This window comes from Trichomycterus rosablanca, chromosome 2, assembly GCF_030014385.1.
Source record: "Trichomycterus rosablanca isolate fTriRos1 chromosome 2, fTriRos1.hap1, whole genome shotgun sequence".
In the NCBI taxonomy this organism is placed as follows: Eukaryota; Metazoa; Chordata; class Actinopteri; order Siluriformes; family Trichomycteridae; genus Trichomycterus; species Trichomycterus rosablanca.
The window spans coordinates 41369798-41387954 of NC_085989.1; the positions used below are offsets into that span (position 1 = coordinate 41369798).

General features: G+C 41.7%; 1 protein-coding gene across 1 annotated transcript in view; it reads left to right on the forward strand.

The window, feature by feature from the left end:
* ppap2d (phosphatidic acid phosphatase type 2D) overlaps positions 1 to 13847 on the forward strand; it is a 59296-nt gene extending 45449 nt beyond the window's left edge. Inside the window, exons 3-6 of the mRNA XM_063015883.1 lie at positions 2525 to 2808; positions 4481 to 4538; positions 9409 to 9585; positions 12358 to 13847. Of these exons, the coding sequence (XP_062871953.1) occupies positions 2525 to 2808; positions 4481 to 4538; positions 9409 to 9585; positions 12358 to 12474 (636 nt within the window). The 3' untranslated portion in view covers positions 12475 to 13847. The remainder of the gene's footprint in view (positions 1 to 2524; positions 2809 to 4480; positions 4539 to 9408; positions 9586 to 12357) is intronic.
* Positions 13848 to 18157: the final 4310 nt, after the last annotated feature.

An 18157-nucleotide genomic window follows, 5' to 3' on the forward strand; every position in this document is an offset into this window, starting at 1 on the left:
AACTTATAGCCACTTGTAAAGTCTGTTTATCATCAGACTAGTTGCTCCTTACCGAAGTGTGTAGATGTCCTGGTGAGTGTGCTAGGGGTGTCAGATTTTAGCACAGCATAACCCCTCCCTACCTTTCCTTTTGTGGCTCTGGGTGATGTTTGTTTGTTTATTAGGATTTTAACGTCATGTTTTACACTCTTTGGTTACATTCATGACAGGAACGGTAGTTACTCATTACACAAGATTCATCAGTTTACAAGGTTATGTCGAACACAGTCATGGACAACTTAGTGTCTTCAATTGACCTTACTTGTATGTCTTTGGACTCTGGGAGGAAACCGGAGCACCCAGAGCAAACCCACACAGACACGGGGAGAACATGCAAACTCCACACAGAAAGGACCGGACCACCCTACCTGGGGATCGAACCCAGGACCTTCTTGCTGTGAGGCGTCAGTGCTACCCACTTAGCCACCGTGCTGCCAGGCTCTGGGTGATATTTGCTACACTAAATGAACAAAAGTATTGTGTGTTACAGCCACAACAGTTGCTAACAGGTATGATAATTATGTTATATTAAGAAAATTATCCACTTCCACTTTGCAGCAACAGTTTAGGGAAGGCCTTTACTTTTCCAGTGTACATATATGCCTCTCAGCACAAAGCAAGCTCGTTAAAGACACGAATAACCGCTTGGTTTAAATAAGTGCTCTGCACCTTAGCCCCACTGAACAGCTTTGGAATGAATTGGAACATCAGTTGAGGTTTTGTTGACTCACATCAGTGCCCAACCATACAAATGCTATTTTACCTAAATAGGTACAAATTCCTACAGAAATTATTAGAGAATGAAGGCCTGCTCTTATGATACCAGGAACACTGTGTTCAACCTCACTTATAGAGGTCGTAGCCTCATGATCAGTGCTGCATCTCTATAAACAGTTCAGGATCATTAAGCATCATTAAAAGAAACATAACTGGAGCAAAGTACTGATACATATTAATTAAATTATGTAAAAATAATAAATTGTCATTAACAAATCTATATATTTCAGTAAGTCCACAACCCAGTGGGATCCCAGTGGGTCGGAATTAAGCAACAATGATAAAAAAATATTATTCATTACTTTAGATGTTTCAAAGGGTGCTTGGGTGGTGCAACAGTAAAGTATGCTAGCCCACTACCACTGACATCCAGGGTTCGACCTTAGCAGTAGTGGACCATCCTATTTTATTGCTGTGCCACTGCTGCTATTAGCCAGTATGGTAATTCTGATGCGCCACCACTGCTGCTATTGGTCCATTGGGCATCTACACAGAAGCCTACCCACTGGGAGGTGCACTTGTCAGTGCGAGCTCAGTATCAGTCCCAAGCCAGAATAAAATATGGAAGGCTGCATCAGGAAGGGCATCCAGTGTAAAAATGTGCCATATCAGGTCTGCGGACCAAAATGATCTGCATTAATGACCCTAAATACAGGAGCAGCTGAAAGAGAGAAAAAATGTAGATGTAGTTTAGTATTATAATGCCAACAATAATAATCCAACAAGACAGGTAAACAGACATTCAAGCCTAGTGGCTAAGGTGCTGGACTAGTAATCAGAAGGTCACTGGTTCAAGCCCCACCACTGCCAAGTTGCTGCTGTTGGGCCCTTGAGCAAGGCCCTCAACCCTCAATTGCTTAGACAGTATACTGTCAAAGTACTGTAAGTTGCTTTGGATAAAGGTGTCTGCTAAATGCCAAAATATACAAAGATAAAGTTGGTGGTAATGTTGTAGGGCAGTTGTAGTCTAGTGGTTAAGGTACTGGACTAGTAATCAGAAGGTTGCCGGTTCAAGCCCCACCACTGCCAGGTTGACACTGTTGGGTCCTTGAGCAAGGCCCTTAACCCTCAGTTGCTTAGACTGTATACTGTAGGTTGCTTTGGGTAAAAGCATCTGCTAAATGCCGAAAATGTAAATGTAATGTGACTCGGTGGGTAGCACTGTTGCCTGACAGCAAGAAAGTCCTGGGTTTGATTGCCAGGTGGAGCGATCCGGGTCCTTTTTGTGTGGAGTTTGTATGTTCTCCCTGTGTCTGCGTGGGTTTCCTCCGGGTGCTCTTGTTTCCTCCTACAGATCAAGGACATGCAGTTAAGTTGACTGGAGATACTAATTTGCCCTTAAGTATAAATGTGTGTGTGTGTTTGCCCTGTGATCGACTGGCGACCTGTTCAGGGTTGTACCCATGAATTGTACCCATTGCGACCCTGAATTGGATAAACCGGATGGATAAACCGGATGAATGAACGAATGAATGAAAGATATACAGTAGTGGTTAATAAGTAAGATAGTCCACCAATGTAATGCAGTTACAATTTAGCCTTGACATAAATTTGCACTGTTTAAACTGTGTAGCTTGGTTACTTTATCAGTAAAACGTTTACAGAAAATCAGTGTGAGCTCAGATATTAGCGTGATTTCCTTTCCACCCATTTAAATTCATTCCATGACATTTTCACTCATCCCTGCTTTTCATCTGGTGTTTTTCAGATTGCCCTGGTCGAGTCTTGCTGTGTGCACTTACGGCGTGTAAAATCCCGCGCCTTCGTACAGAACAGCTACGTTTCCTGCCTTTATAAAGAGCTGGGAAGCTTCTTGTTTGGTTGCTGCATTGGACAGTCACTGACCAACATGGCCAAGCTGAGTGTGGGTCGGCTCCGTCCCAATTTTCTGTCTGTGTGCAACGTGACTTACGAGTCGCTGGGATGCAAGCTGGGTGATTATGTGGAAAGTGTGACCTGCAATAACACGGAGAAAGCCGAGGAGGAGGCCAGGTGAGAGAGAAAGTGGAGTATTAACCCTAAACTACTTCAGTGAGTTATATAAATAATTAAAGTTAGTTTTCATGTGACTGCACAGGCAAACGTTTCCACAAACACTCTCCAGAAACCCAGAGAAGTACAGGCTGGTGTAATTGCAAAGGGGGGGAGGGGCAGCTCCATATTAATGCTTTTGGGTTTGGAATTAGATGTCCAACAAGATCATGGATTTTTATCTTTTTAGCTTTATTACTTATTATTAATTAATAGCGCTGGAAGTATACACCGATAAGCTAAAATTCTAGGGCCACCTGTGTAAAATACTGTCCTAACAACCCTGACCCTCTGAGAAATGGACTCCACAAGACATCTAAAGCAGGTCATAAGCATCAGGTCCTTCAACTTCTATATGTTGCAAAAAGAATCGTCCTATAGTGCATCTTAGTGGCATCTCTTCTGAGGATACAATGCACACATACCTGGCTGTCTTCATAATTCTGGACAAAACTGGGTCTGTCAGACCAGTCAACCTTCAACTGATGCTCCAATGTCCAGTTATGCCAATTGTTGGTGTCTATGATGACAGACAGGAGTGAGCATAGGGACCTTGACTGGCCTACGACTTTGCAGTCCCACACACAGTAAGGTACAATACACCTCTGTGTGTAGCGACACATTGACATCATCACTAGAATTAAAATGATCTGCAATTTTAGCCACAGTAGATGGTTGGTGTCTGTACCAGACGCCATAGAAGTTTTTTCTTCTGGCATCAATGAGTCTTGGCTGCCCAACAACCTGTCAGTGGTTTGTGGTTCTAACCACGTCTGACCACAGTTGGTGGGTATTTACCATGGCTGGTCCAATGGTTTTGGCTTTATGGTGTAATTTGGCATTTGAGGTCAAAATATAGTACGACTTTAAGGTTAATCTGAAGGCTTCATAGCTTTATAATGCATCACTATTGATAAGCTGGCAAATCTGAACATTAAATGATATAATATATGGACAAAAGTATTTGGACACCCTTTTAATTTTTGAATCCATGTGTTACTGGAACAAAATTTGTTAACAGGTGTAATAAATCAATTATATAAAGGGAATTATATCCTTCCAACTTTGCAGCAACAGTTTAGGGAAGTCTCTTACCTATTTCAGCATGACAGTGCCCCTGTGCACAAAGCAAGCTCTATAAAGACATAAAGAAAAGCTCAGTTTAAAGAAACTCAGCTCTACTGAACAGCTTTGGAATAAACTGGAACCTCAATTGAGGCTTTCTTGACCAACATCAGTGCCCGGCCATATAAATTTTGACTCATTTGACTGAAAGGGCACAAATTCCCACAGATATATAAGCCTTCTCAGAAGAGTTGCTGTTGTTAAAGCTGAAAGGAGCACACAAAGGTCACTCTATTTTAATACTATTAGTTTTTGAACTGCATGTCCAATAAGGTCATGGTCAGGGGTCCAAATAGTTTTGGCCACATAGTGTTGGATGCAATACTTTCTTTCCATTTCAGAACAATACAATTGATGATTTTAGGATAAAGGGAGGGACGATTGTCAGTCTAACCCTTGGCCAAACTATTCCTTTAATTGTTACAGAGCATTAAGACTCCAGATGTGGAATGCTGTATGCGTGCAACCAGCTCTGTGCTCAGTGTTCTTTTTCCTTCCTCTCTTACAGGAAGTCCTTTTTTTCTGGCCACGCCTCGTTCGCCATGTACACAATGCTTTACCTGGCTGTAAGTATCCTGTTGTTTAGCTATAATTATACACACACACACACACATAAACACTATAAAACAGCTGTAGTTAGGGTTTAATTTCCGAGCATCCTGGCTTCACACTGCTGATGAGATTTACCCCTCTTGGCTTCTATTCCTGTCACATGGGATGTTGCCAAAAATGTCTGTTTTTCACTCTGGCTCACAAACAAACACATACACATGTGCATCCCAATTCTCTCTCTCTCATACACACACACTGAAAAGAGAAGGGTCTGAGAAAGCCAAAACTCCTCCAAGGCATCCTGTTTCAGCCGAAAGAGAAAGGGCATGCAAGAAGGAGAAAGTTCCTCTAAAGTTGGATGAATAGCTGGAGGGAGGGGACGAGAGGGAGAAAGAGGACTGGGGACAGAAGGGGCCTTGTTTAGATGTGGGTTTGACTGTAAAAAGGGCGGTGATTTGGCCTGCTGCGAGATGGACAAGCTTCTTTCACTACTGACCTCTCTCCTTTCTCTTTCTGGCTCTCTTTCTCTTTTTCTCACTCTCTCTGTTTCTATCTCGTGTGGCTCAGATGGAGAACGAATGCGAAAAATGACCAGACAATCAGCCATGCTGACATTTAGCTGCACTCAAAGCTGGCTTTCTCTGTCCCGCTTGCCTTCTCATGTATGCCCAGGCTTTTACCTTGTGCTGTGCCAGTCATGTGTCATGAGGCGATGGTAATTTGGGACGCGCTTCGAAATAAGGCTTATTTCTTTCTTCATTCTTTGAGGACCATTCATGGTCCTGCGCCTCCGGTCGAGCCGAGACAGCTACAGTACTAATTGGAAGGAGAAGGGTGAAACTAGAAAGAGAAAGCAAGCTGTTGACGAGAAGTGAGAAGGGGCCTCTGGAATGCTGTCAGACTTTTTGTCATAGGCATCTCCCTGTTTTTTCTCTTTCTTCTTTCTCTTTGGCTTACAGCTATGCCTTTGGAGGGGTGGGCATCATGCTTAAAGTATTATCAGGCCTTAAGACAATTTCAGGTTTTAGGACATGTATTACACTGTTACACTAGTACTGCCAAAACTCTGGTTCATGCTTTCATTTTCTCTCTTAAGTGATTACTGTAACTCTCTATATTCAGAGTTCAGTGCAACAGTTTAAAAACTGTAATTTTTTTTGTAATTTTTATATATCTTTTTATATATCTTTACATTTCTATTTTTTAATATACACTATATTGCCCAAAGTATTCACTCACCCATCCAAATAATTGAATTCAGGTGTTCCAATCACTTCCATGGCCACAGGTGTATAAAACCAAGCACCTAGGCAAGCAGACTGCTTTTACAAACATTTGTGAAAGAATGGGTCGCTCTCAGGAGCTCAGTGAATTCCAGCGTGGTACTGTGATAGGATGCCACCTGTGCAACAAGTCCAGTGGTGAAATTTACTCACTACTAAATATTCCACAGTCGACTGTCAGTGGTATTATAAAAAAGTGGAAGCGATTGGGAACGACAGCAATTCAGCCACGAAGTGGTAGCCACGTAAAATGACAGGCGGGGTCAGCGGATTCCTGTTCCAACATGACTGCGCACCAGTGCACAAAGCAAGGTCCATGAAGACATGGATGAGCGACTTTGGTGTGGAAGAACTTGACTGGCCTGCTCAGGATGAATTAAAGCGAAGACTGTGAGCCAGGCCTTCTTGTCCAACATCAGTGTCTGACCTCACAAATGCGCTTCTGAAAGAATGATCAAAAATTCCCATAAACACACTCCTAAACCTTGTGGAATGCCTTCCCAGAAGAGTTGAAGCTGTTATAGCTGCAAAAAGTGGATCGACATCATATTAAACCCTATGGATTAAGAATGGGAGTCACTCAAGTTCATATGCGTGTGAAGGCAGACGAGTGAATACTTTTGGCAATATAGTGTATGTATGAGGGATCTTCAAAAAGTTTCTGCACTTTTATATTTTGTTTGGAAATGGTGAGGGCGGTGAGGGAGGAGTAGTAATTGGTCGTGTCTGAGAGACTGAGAGAGAGCTTATAGTCCGGATTTAGCTCCATCTGATTTCCACGTAAACCACCTTCCACCTGGTAACCTCACCATGGTCTGACCCCAGCCTATCTTGGAGAGCTCCTATATCTAAGGTCCTCTGGTGGCAGGTTCCTCTCTACTTCTCTTATTATTATTATTATCTAAATTTAAGAAGGTTTTTTAGGTTTAACTTTTCTAAACATAAAAACAAAACGGAAATAGCTTAGCTGCTTACCACAAGTTGTTTTAACAATCAACAAACTACCTATATTATGTTTCTCCATTTATTGTTAATTATCAGTTTAGTCCTAGGTGGCCTAGCAGTTAAGGTACAGGACTAGTAACTGAAAGGTTGCTGGTTTAAGCCCCACCTCTGCCAGGTTGCCACTGTTGTGCCCTTGAGCAAGGCTCTTAACCCTCAATTGCTTAGACAGTATTGTGTCAAAGTTTGGATAAAAGCGTCTGCTTCTGCAGAAAATGTCATTTTAAGGTCATTCCAAACATTAAAGCACAAATGAAAAAGTTATTACAATCAATCAAATTGTGCTACAATTTACTTTAGTTCAACCATCATATTTGGTGAGCTAAGGGTCTAAGTTTCAGTGTCAATCAAGTAATGAAATACCACATTTAAATAAGAAGAGGAATGTAAACTAACAAGCTACTCCCTAAGATAAGGCAAAGAGAGAAAAGCATGTCTACTCAAGCCTACTATAAAGCCCTCAGGTAAACTAAACAGAAAATACATGTGGTGAGACTAAACAATGCAGAGGTACATTTGTACTGGGGATTATCTAAGATTTGAAAGACGGAGGTTGTCATCAGCTTAAAGTTTTCTTAGAATATTTTCTACCATTCCGTTATGATGAGTCGAAACATTAGGACTACTCACCTAATATGCTGTCAGAACAGCCCTGACCTGCCGAGACATGGTGTAATACTCGTCTACGGAGTCTAGGAAGAAAAGCAGGACACAAGCATGCTATTTAGACAAGAACAAGAAATAAGGAACACACAAGGAATGAAGACACAAACCCCTGTGCTAAAATGCTAACGCTGTGCTAAAGTTAACCTAATGCTAATGGTAATGCTAACTCTAATATACATGGGAAAGGTAGCCCAGTGGAGGGAAAGTGTTAGCCCAGTGGGTAGAGTTTTAGGATATCAGTCAGAAGATTGCTGGTTCAAATCCAGGCTCTTTTATGAGGCAACTGTTGGGCCCAGCTTCCAAACAAGCTAAACTATCCTAATACCTAATCAAGAATGCTTAACCATATACTAAGCTAACTGCTACACTAATAAAGAACCAAGTACTAACACCATTAGGTACAAAGACAGAGACAAGACATATGCTAAGCTATGACAAAGTCTAAACTGTGACAATGGCTAGGCACATGAATCACAAACAGATATCCTGTGTAACCACATGTAGCAATAGCAACCTCTACAGCATATGCTAAACCATATGGTAAGCTAACTGCTTAGACTAATAAAGAACCAAGGAACGAACACTATTGGATACAAGATTAAAGACAAGACATATGATAAGCTATGACTAGGTCTTCACTGTGACAATGGCTAAACAATGACAAGGCACACAAATCAAAAACAGATAACCTGTGTAACCAAGTGTAGCCATAGCAATAGCAACCTCAACAACAAACAACTCTGGACAGAAACACACAGGTACTTTATACACAAGGTGACAATTAGAAAACAAGGATTTGCTGTGGCTCATGGACCTGGAGGCAAATTAGCAGGCAGAGGTGAAGACAGAAGGGTGTGAAACACAAACATATACACCATCCATGAGTTCATGTGTTCTTGGAATCAAGGGGGCGTGACACACAAACCAAAACACTGAGTTCATGAGTTCCTGGAACAAAAAGGGACTGAAACTGCTACACATGGATTGTACTCCATATGACATCTGAAAGAGTCTATGGCATCTGGTACTAGGACATAACCAGTAGATCCTTTAACTTCTGTACGTGGATCTGGCTACAGTGGATCTGGCTACAGTGCATCCTGGTGCCATTTCTTCCCATACCCTCCATACCCTTTATGTCCTCTGGTATCAAAGATTCTTGGCCACCCAACTGGTAGAGCAGTTCGTGTCTTGTCCGTCCTCTGACCATGGGTCACCATGCTGCTTCTGAGCACTCCTTGCTGTTTTGGCTTTACTGGCAACAAGGCTATATGAAAATCACTGGGACTGCTAGGTATAGTTCCCATACCATACCTCACTGGTACTGTCATTAACTACATAAAGGTCACCCATACAAAGTGGACACTACTCCTTCACTGTCAGTGACAGGCACAGTGGCCACTCCTCCTTCATTGAGACTGTCAGGTATAGTGGCCAGTAATTCTTCACTGAGACTGGCAGCTACAGTGGTCACACCTTCTTTACTAAGACTGAGGGGTACAGTGGCTACTCCTTCTTTACTAAGACTGACAGGTACAGTGGCCACTCCTTCTTTACTGAAACTGACAGAAACAGTAGCCATTCCTTAACTGAGACTGACTGGCATAATAGCCACTCCTCCTTCACTGAAACTGACAGGTACAGTGGCCACTTCTATTTTACTAAGACTGACAGGTACAGTGGCCACTCCTCCTTTACTGAAACTGACAGAAACAGGAGCCATTCCTTAACTGAGACTGACTGGCATAATGGCCACTCCTTCACTGTCTTTACTGAGACTGATAACACCTCCTTTATTAGTACTCACTGACTGTAATTAGTACATCTTTACACATATACATCAACTGACACAAATACATGTAAACTTGTATATTGTATATCACACTGTAGATGTTGATTGTTGTTTAATCCTTTATCTCCTGCTGTTTTCTAGTTTTACCTGCAGGCACGGTTCTCATGGCGTGGAGCACGGCTGTTGCGCCCCTTGCTGCAGTTCCTGCTGGTAATGATAGCCGTGTACACAGGACTGTCCAGGATCTCAGACTACCGTCATCATCCCACTGACGTCCTGATCGGCTTCTTGCAGGGTGGACTCACAGCCTACTGGGTGGTACGATATACCTTACCTCTACTTTTTGACACTTGTTTGATAAGACAGTCAATTTATACAGTGTATCACAAAAGTGAGTACACCCCTCACATTTCTGCAGATATTTAAGTATATCTTTTCATGGGACAACACTGACAAAATGACACTTTGACACAATGAAAAGTAGTCTGTGTGCAGCTTATATAACAGTGTAAATTTATTCTTCCCTCAAAATAACTCAATATACAGCCATTAATGTCTAAACCACCGGCAACAAAAGTGAGTACACCCCTAAGAGACTACACCCCTAAATGTCCAAATTGAGCACTGCTTGTCATTTTCCCTCCAAAATGTCATGTGATTTGTTAGTGTTACTAGGTCTCAGGTGTGCATAGGGAGCAGGTGTGTTCAATTTAGTAGTACAGCTCTCACACTCTCTCATACTGGTCACTGAAAGTTCCAACATGGCACCTCATGGCAAAGAACTCTCTGAGGATCTTAAAAGACGAATTGTTGCGCTACATGAAGATGGCCAAGGCTACAAGAAGATTGCCAACACCCTGAAACTGAGCTGCAGCACAGTGGCCAAGATCATCCAGCATTTTTAAAGAGCAGGGTCCACTCAGAAAAGACCTCGCGTTGGTCGTCCAAAGAAGCTGAATGCATGTGCTCAGCGTCACATCCAACTGCTGTCTTTGAAAGATAGGCGCAGGAGTGCTGTCAGCATTGCTGCAGAGATTGAAAAGGTGGGGGGTCAGCCTGTCAGTGCTCAGACCATACGCCGCACACTACATCAAATTGGTCTGCATGGCTGTCACCCCAGAAGGAAGCCTCTTCTGAAGTCTCTACACAAGAAAGCCCGCAAACAGTTTGCTGAAGACATGTCAACAAAGGTCATGGATTACTGGAACCATGTCCTATGGTCTGATGAGACCAAGATTAATTTGTTTGGTTCAGATGGTCTCAAGCATGTGTGGCGGCAATCAGGTGAGGAGTACAAAGATAAGTGTGTCATGCCTACAGTCAAGCATGGTGGTGGGAATGCCATGGTCTGGGGCTGCATGAGTGCAGCAGGTGTTGGGGAGTTACATTTCATTGAGGGACACATGAACTCCAATATGTACTGTGAAATACTGAAGCAGAGCATGATCCCCTCCCTCCGGAAACTGGGTCGCAGGGCAGTGTTCCAGCATGATAATGACCCCAAACACACCTCTAAGACGACCACTGCTTTATTGAAGAGGCTGAGGGTAAAGGTGATGGACTGGCCAAGCATGTCTCCAGACCTAAACCCATTAGAACATCTTTGGGGCATCCTCAAGCGGAAGGTGGAGGAGCGCAAAGTCTCGAACATCCGCCAGCTCCGTGATGTCATCATGGAGGAGTGGAAAAGCATTCCAGTGGCAACCTGTGAAGCTCTGGTAAACTCCATGCCCAGGAGAGTTAAGGCAGTTCTGGGAAATAATGGTGGCCACACAAAATATTGACACTTCAGGAACTTTCACTAAGGGGTGTACTCACTTTTGTTGCCGGTGGTTTAGACATTAATGGCTGTATATTGAGTTATTTTGAGGGAAGAATAAATTTACACTTTTATATAAGCTGCACACAGACTACTTTTCATTGTGTCAAAGTGTCATTTTGTCAGTGTTGTCCCATGAAAAGATATACTTAAATATCTGCAGAAATGTGAGGGGTGTACTCACTTTTGTGATACACTGTATATGTAATGGGTAGGATGCATGATTGGTGTTAGGGATCCCAATGTATCTCATTTACCACATTATTCTGATCTGGATCACAATGGGACCCAAGCCTGCTTTGACCTTACATACAGTATAAATATATAGTATAGTTAATAATCTTAAAGTGGTACAGTGGTGCCACTCAACAGCATGATTTCTAAGGTTCTGGGTTCAGTCCCCTCTTTTGGCTACCATAAATTGGCACTTAAGTGTGAGCAAGTTATGCTAAGTTCACACTACATGACCTTTGGTGTGTTCAGATGGCTGTACAGTTCACAAGACACAACTTGATCTCTTGTAATCAGGAGTCTTTTAAGTCTTGGTGTTTTCATGCTACATGATTGATTAGCGATAGGGGGTCACACACTACACCATCACCATGACGAATCTCAAACGAGTCTGTCTGGTCTCTCAAACTATTATGGTTTGATGTGGATGATAAGATCACAAATACTGTAAAGCTTGTGTGTGTACTGGTGTATTATAATAGAACCTACATTCGGCCCCTGGCCCACACACTTACACCTCTTTCTTGGATTTCCCATCACTCTGTATCTTACTTTCATATTGGCTGTAGCTCCATACCCCACTCACTTCCAGTCACAACCTGATCACAACACTTTTCACAGTACAGGATTCTAAGTCGCTGACAGGTCCAGATATTTAGCATGCTAGATATTTTTCTTGAGTGTGTGAGAGATTGGTGCTTTGCTCAAATGGAGTCGCTGAACAGTTCACACATAGCGCTTTGACAGCCGATTTTCGAGCCCCGAGCGAACGCTGATTTGCCTTCAAGCTGGCGCATCTGTCAGCGATCTGTCAAGGCAAAAATCGTGTAGTGTGAATTAGGTATTACAGAGTGTGTAAATCTGTGTTTCTGTCTTGTGTCGAGTGTTTTGTGTCCACTGTGACTCTGACCAGGATAAAGCAGTTACTAAAAATTAATTAAGGAACGTTAGATTTTGGTTTCCACAGTAAGATTAATTTCAGTAGCTGTGTGGTGGTGTTTCATGTAATCTCAGTTTTTCCATCTGTGTCCTTCTTCCAGGCTTTCCACATCTCTTCCATGTTCAAGACGTGTCCTGCAGATGTGTCCTCTGTATCTCCCACCAGTATGTCCTTGGACAGCCCAATGTCCATGTCCAGCCGTCAGACTGAATGTTAGCATCCGTCCTGAGACGTGGAGACCAAACACTGCCTGTATACTGACTGAACTGAATGACTCGGATGGCTGTGATCAGTGGAGAAAGCACACAGACAGCGGACAGATCGACAGGCCGATACAGTCAGACATATTACAGACGAATGTGTCCTTGTCCAAACACTAAATGTCCTACGTAATGATTGTCCTGCGCCGGAAGTGCTTCCTTCTGAGCTCATATGCCTGCACATGCCTGTCCACTGCCCGCAAAACCTGCCTAAATACGTATATAATACAGATTTGTTTTCTCTCTGTAAGCTTCTGTATTTTTTTTTCAAAATTCTGTCAATATATTGTAGACATAGCTGCTAATGATGGTATTAGTCCGTAGTGACATTTATACTGACCATGTCTGTCGAGTGGTGCACCAGGATTTCTGCCTTTTAAAAACACTGAGAATCAACCGCTTGAGCACCTGCAACAATAGAGCTATGCCATAATGATGAACACATACACTGACCAATCACAACAGCTCTGTAGTTACAGCTAACACTATACAAAGGGTGTGATGCTCCCTGCACAGACGTCTTTTCATTTTCCTGTTTTTTTTTGTTTGTTTGCTTTGCCATTTCCCATCTTTCATTATTTATTTTAATTTCTTTTTTTCTCTTGTTTTATTTCTTCATTTTACCTGTTTGTCTGGAGAATGTTTTACATTAACCATAACCACTAACACTAAACGTTACTATTAAGACATGTACTGAGATGTTATTCTTTCTTTTTTCACTTTAAGTTCAGTTACGTCGGGTTTAGGCTCCTGTTCAATCGAGGCAGCAGTATGACTGAAATGAGACGAGACCCGGGTTGGTTTGCTAAGTGTGTTCGAGCAGAAGAACCACTGAACACTAGCACCCCATTCGAACCCTTAGCACCTCATCTGCAAAACTGAACCCTGTAACCATAGCACGTAGTCTCATTTAAACAGTGTTTTACCCTTTTACTGTGTTCAACCAATCATCTTCTTGTTTTGTTTTTGCAGAATGATAATTATTCCGATTTAATGTATATAAATCATTTTATAAAGAAAGCCTCTATAGAATTTACAGATATATTACCATGATTGTGTAGAAGTTGGGTTGTGTGTGTGTGTGTGTGTGTGTGTGTGTGTGTGTGTGTGTGTGTGTGTGTTTCAGGTACGTCGCGTGTGTGTCTGTCTGTATGAGTGTGTGTTGTAATGAATAGTGACTGAGCCAGAGATATATTGAGATACTATCACAAAGCTATATTCTTGTTTCTAGTTTTATAAATGTTACGTTGGTTTTGTCTGTGAAGGCCAGTGAGGCTAAAATAACCACTGTATTAATAAACCAAATAATAAAACGAATGTTCAACCTTCACCTCGTAGTCAGCCCTTCCTTAAATTTCAGCAGCTAACTTGAGATGCATACACTACATACAGTTATGTACACACACACACTTATGGCTGCATGGCACCAAGTCCACCAGCTGCGCCGCTGTATATATAGACATTCAGGCATATATAGACGTTCAGATATACATTCAGTCTAGACGTTGCTGTAAATCGGCTTTTCAGGTCTAGACCAGTTCTAGTCTAGACCAGTACCAAGAAATTCTATAATTACTGTGGCAAGAGAAGAAAGAACTATCTAAATGCATGAAGATTCCTTTGACAGAAACCAGGAAAATGTGTTTTACCCTACATAGTATGATAATGTGCTGGACATTTAACAAGAAAGTGTGCCATGTTTTCATTTGAAAGCACTAAAAATAGATAGACAGACAGATAGATAGATAAACAGATATTTTATCAATCCCAAAGGAAATATGGAATTTTTGTGAAATGGAGTGCTCTTGGGGGAAAGTCGATAAGATGACAACCTGTAGGATTGTAGATGATCCAGCCCTTATCATACAGTTGCTTCATCTACGGGCATTTGTAACCTAGCAGTTAAGGTACTCGAAAGGTTGCTGGTTTAAGCCCCACCAATGCCAGGTTGTTACTGTTGGGCCCCTGAGTAAGACCCTTAACCTTCAATTGCTTAGACAGTATACTGCCACAGTACTGTAAGCTGCTTTGGACAAAAAGTTAATTTAGCAGTTCTGTTCCATTATGTCCTTAAAATATTTTTGAATGATTGCAGTGAGTTAAAAATATTAACCAAAAATCATGGTAGCATTGACCAACACAATGTGTAAAACACAACTATAATACACTATAATAGAGGAGTAAGGAAGTTAGCATGTTAGTATGTTTACACAATTGATAGTATGTTTCCACAAAAGAAGTTAGCATGTTAGCACATTTGCACAATTGTTAGCATGTTTACACAAAAGAAGTTAGCCTGTTTACACAATTGAATTGAAGATACGAAATTGTTCATGACTGCGTTTGACATTAAAAACTTGAACTGATGGCCGCTCAGGTGGCGCAGCGGTAAAAAACACACGCTGGAACCAGATCTGGGATCTCGAATACATTGTATGGGCTGAGCGGCCACATGAACAACGATTGGCCTGTTGTTCAGATAGGGGTGGGAAATTAAAAAGCGGGATAAGGACTCTCTCATAACTAATGCAATTATGACCTGTGCTGGCTGACTGATGCCGCCTGCACAGAGACGGGAAAAGAGTGCTGTCAGGGTGTGTCTCTCCGTACACAGTACTGATCCGCATTGCACTCGTCAAAGTGTAGGTGACAAAAATGCATTTGGGTGCTGCCCAGGTGTCGGAAGGGGCGTGGGTTTGCTTTGTTCTCCTCAATCAGAGCATGGATCGGCATTGGTGGAGAGGAAGCATGACGCAATCGGGCAATTGGACGCGCTAACAGGAAGAAAACAGGGGAGAAAATGCATAAAGAAAAAAAAAAGTCATTGGAGCATTGACCAAAACAATGAAAGAGACTCAGTAAAACACAACACACTATAACAGAGGAGTAAGGAAGTTAGCATGTTAGCATGTTTGCACAATTCAATTGAATATACAAAATTGTCCATGACTGTGTTTGACATTAAAAACTTGAACTGATTAATCATGTGTAGTCTATAACAACCTGACCTATTATGAATTTAACCAAAGTGTAAAACATGACGTTAAAATTCTTACAAACAAACATACATGGGGTGTTTTAAAGTACATATTAACTTGCTTTAGGGACATAGGAGGAACTGGAGAACTTAGAGAAAACCAACACAAATATGAGATGGACATGCCAACTTACACAGTATTATTATTATTTACTCACTTTCCTGACCGCTTATCCAATTAGGGTCACTGGTGGATCAGTGCAGGTGCCTATCCCAGCTTTTCAATGGGCTCAAGGCACACAGTAACACCCTGGAGACACACACACACACCCATTCACCTATAGGGCAAATCAGTGTCTCCAATTAACCTGACTACATGTTTTTGAACTGTGGGAGGAAACCGGAGCTCCCGGAGGAAACCCACACAGACACGGGAGAACATGCAAACTCCGCACAGAAAGGACCCGGACCGCCCCACCCGGGTATCGAACCCAGGACCTTCTTGCTGTGAGGCGACAGTGCTACCCACCGAGCCACCCATTATTATTATTATTATATAATTTATTTTTATTATACTGTAAATAAGAAAAATAATAAATCAGTTATTTCTTGTTTTCTTAGAAATAAGAAAATAAGTTTTCTTTGAACTTTTCTTTCAAAAAGTTTTCACACTTTTTTTAAACTCTATTTATTAAGAATTTCAAAAACAAATGACATCACTTTTCTACAGTCACCTTCTGATGCATGTTTCCCAGCGTTGTACCAATTTTTCAATGCAATCAGCAAAAAATGCTTTTGGTTGAGTGTGTAGCTACTGATGCACCGCTGCATCATCATCACATGAAAAGGTGGAAATCAGATGGCGCTAAATCCAGACTATAAGTTGTCTCAGTCTCTCAGACACAACCAGTTACTACTACTCCCACCCTTACCGTTTCCAACCAAAATATAAAGTGCAGAAACTTTTAAAAGATACACTGTATTTTCTATGTCTTTTCTGACTTTATTATTTTTATATTTATTTTTATTCTTTTACTTGTCTTTTCTTTTATCCCTGCATTCAGTTTTGCATTGTGTTTTTTATATTTTCCATGATTACTTATTTCCTTCCTTATTCCTACATCATATGGCCAAACGTATGTGGAAACCTGACCACCAGTTTGTTGGACATCTCATTTCAAAACCCTGGCCATTAATATGGACTCCCCCCCCCCCCCCCCCCCCCCCCCCCACACACACACCACCACCACCATCTTTGCAGCTATACAAGCTTCTACTCTCCTTGGACGGCTTTCTACAAGTGTGTCTTCAGTAAAATATGCCCATTTAGTCAAAAGCCCATTTGTGAGCTCAGACACAGGCATTGGCTGAAAAAGTTTTATTCCAAAGGTGTTCAGTGGGGTTTAGGCCAGGGCTCTGTGCTCGCTTTAGGGAAAGTATTGCTCAAACTGTTGCCATGAAGCAAAAAAAACCCCAAAAAAACCATATAATTAATTTTATTATATAGAAATTATACAGCTGTTAGTAATTTGGCTAAACACTTGAGCTGAAGAAAGTGAAAGGGGGCTCTTTGGAAAAAGAGTGTGAGAGAAAAGAAAGAGAAAGGGAAACTTTGTTTTCACTTTTTATTCTACCCTAAATTCTTTCATGTTTCTTTTATCATGTATTAGTCTTTTTATAAATATAGATGCACATTTCAGTTTTACTTTTCTTATCTCTTGTTCTTTACTTTTCTGGTATTCACTTTCTGAGTAGAATGAAAATGAATCAGACTAAGACAGAGAGAGAAAGAAGGGAGGTCTGAGTATGGTTGAGGGTTCTGGGAAAGGCATCAGAGGAGAAAAATTATGAATAGAGGGGGAGGGAGGCATTGATGGGGGCCTATGATGGCTGGTTGGCAGTGTGGAGCATGGTGGTGGTGGTGGGGGGGGGGGAGTAAGTTTCGATTTGTGGGGCGCTCGTATGCAGAGGAATGTGACAGCGGTTTTTACTCTGTTTTGTTTTACTACACTGGAGAACATATTTCATTCCTGACACACTGCACATGGCTGTGTCTGTACATGTGCACTCTGCAGGCTCTACACTGAGTTCTACCACATGGAGAAACACTTTCTGTATTTCATGATTGTAGCTATTTAAGCCCACTTTTATTTGCAGAACTGATTCAAATTAGACACACTGATAGGTTAAGTCTTGTAACAGCACCTTAATTGAGTCAAGACTTTTAGTTTAAAACTTCATTTGTTTATTTAGTTTAAAACTTCATTTGTTTATTTAGTTTAAAACTTAATTCTTCATAAAAAATTCAGATGTATAAAACTAATGCCTAGTTTACACTACACGATTTTTGTCCTGATTTTCGCTCGCCGACTGGTCGCTGCTAGATTTGCTGGCTTGGGAGCAACTCGGCGTTCGCTCGGCGATCGAAACTTGGCTCTCAATCACTATGTCTGAACTACTCAACAACTCAATCCGAGCGGCTTGCCGAGCGCTCGCCAACTGAAGAGAGATATCTAGCATGCTAAATATCTGGATATCAGTCGGGCAACTGGCAGGTGAAGAGTTGTAAAACGTAGGACAGGGGCATAATATAGTTTCTATCAGAATACATTGGCACACACACGTTTTACAGTATTTTTGACCTTATCGTTCTCCACAAAACA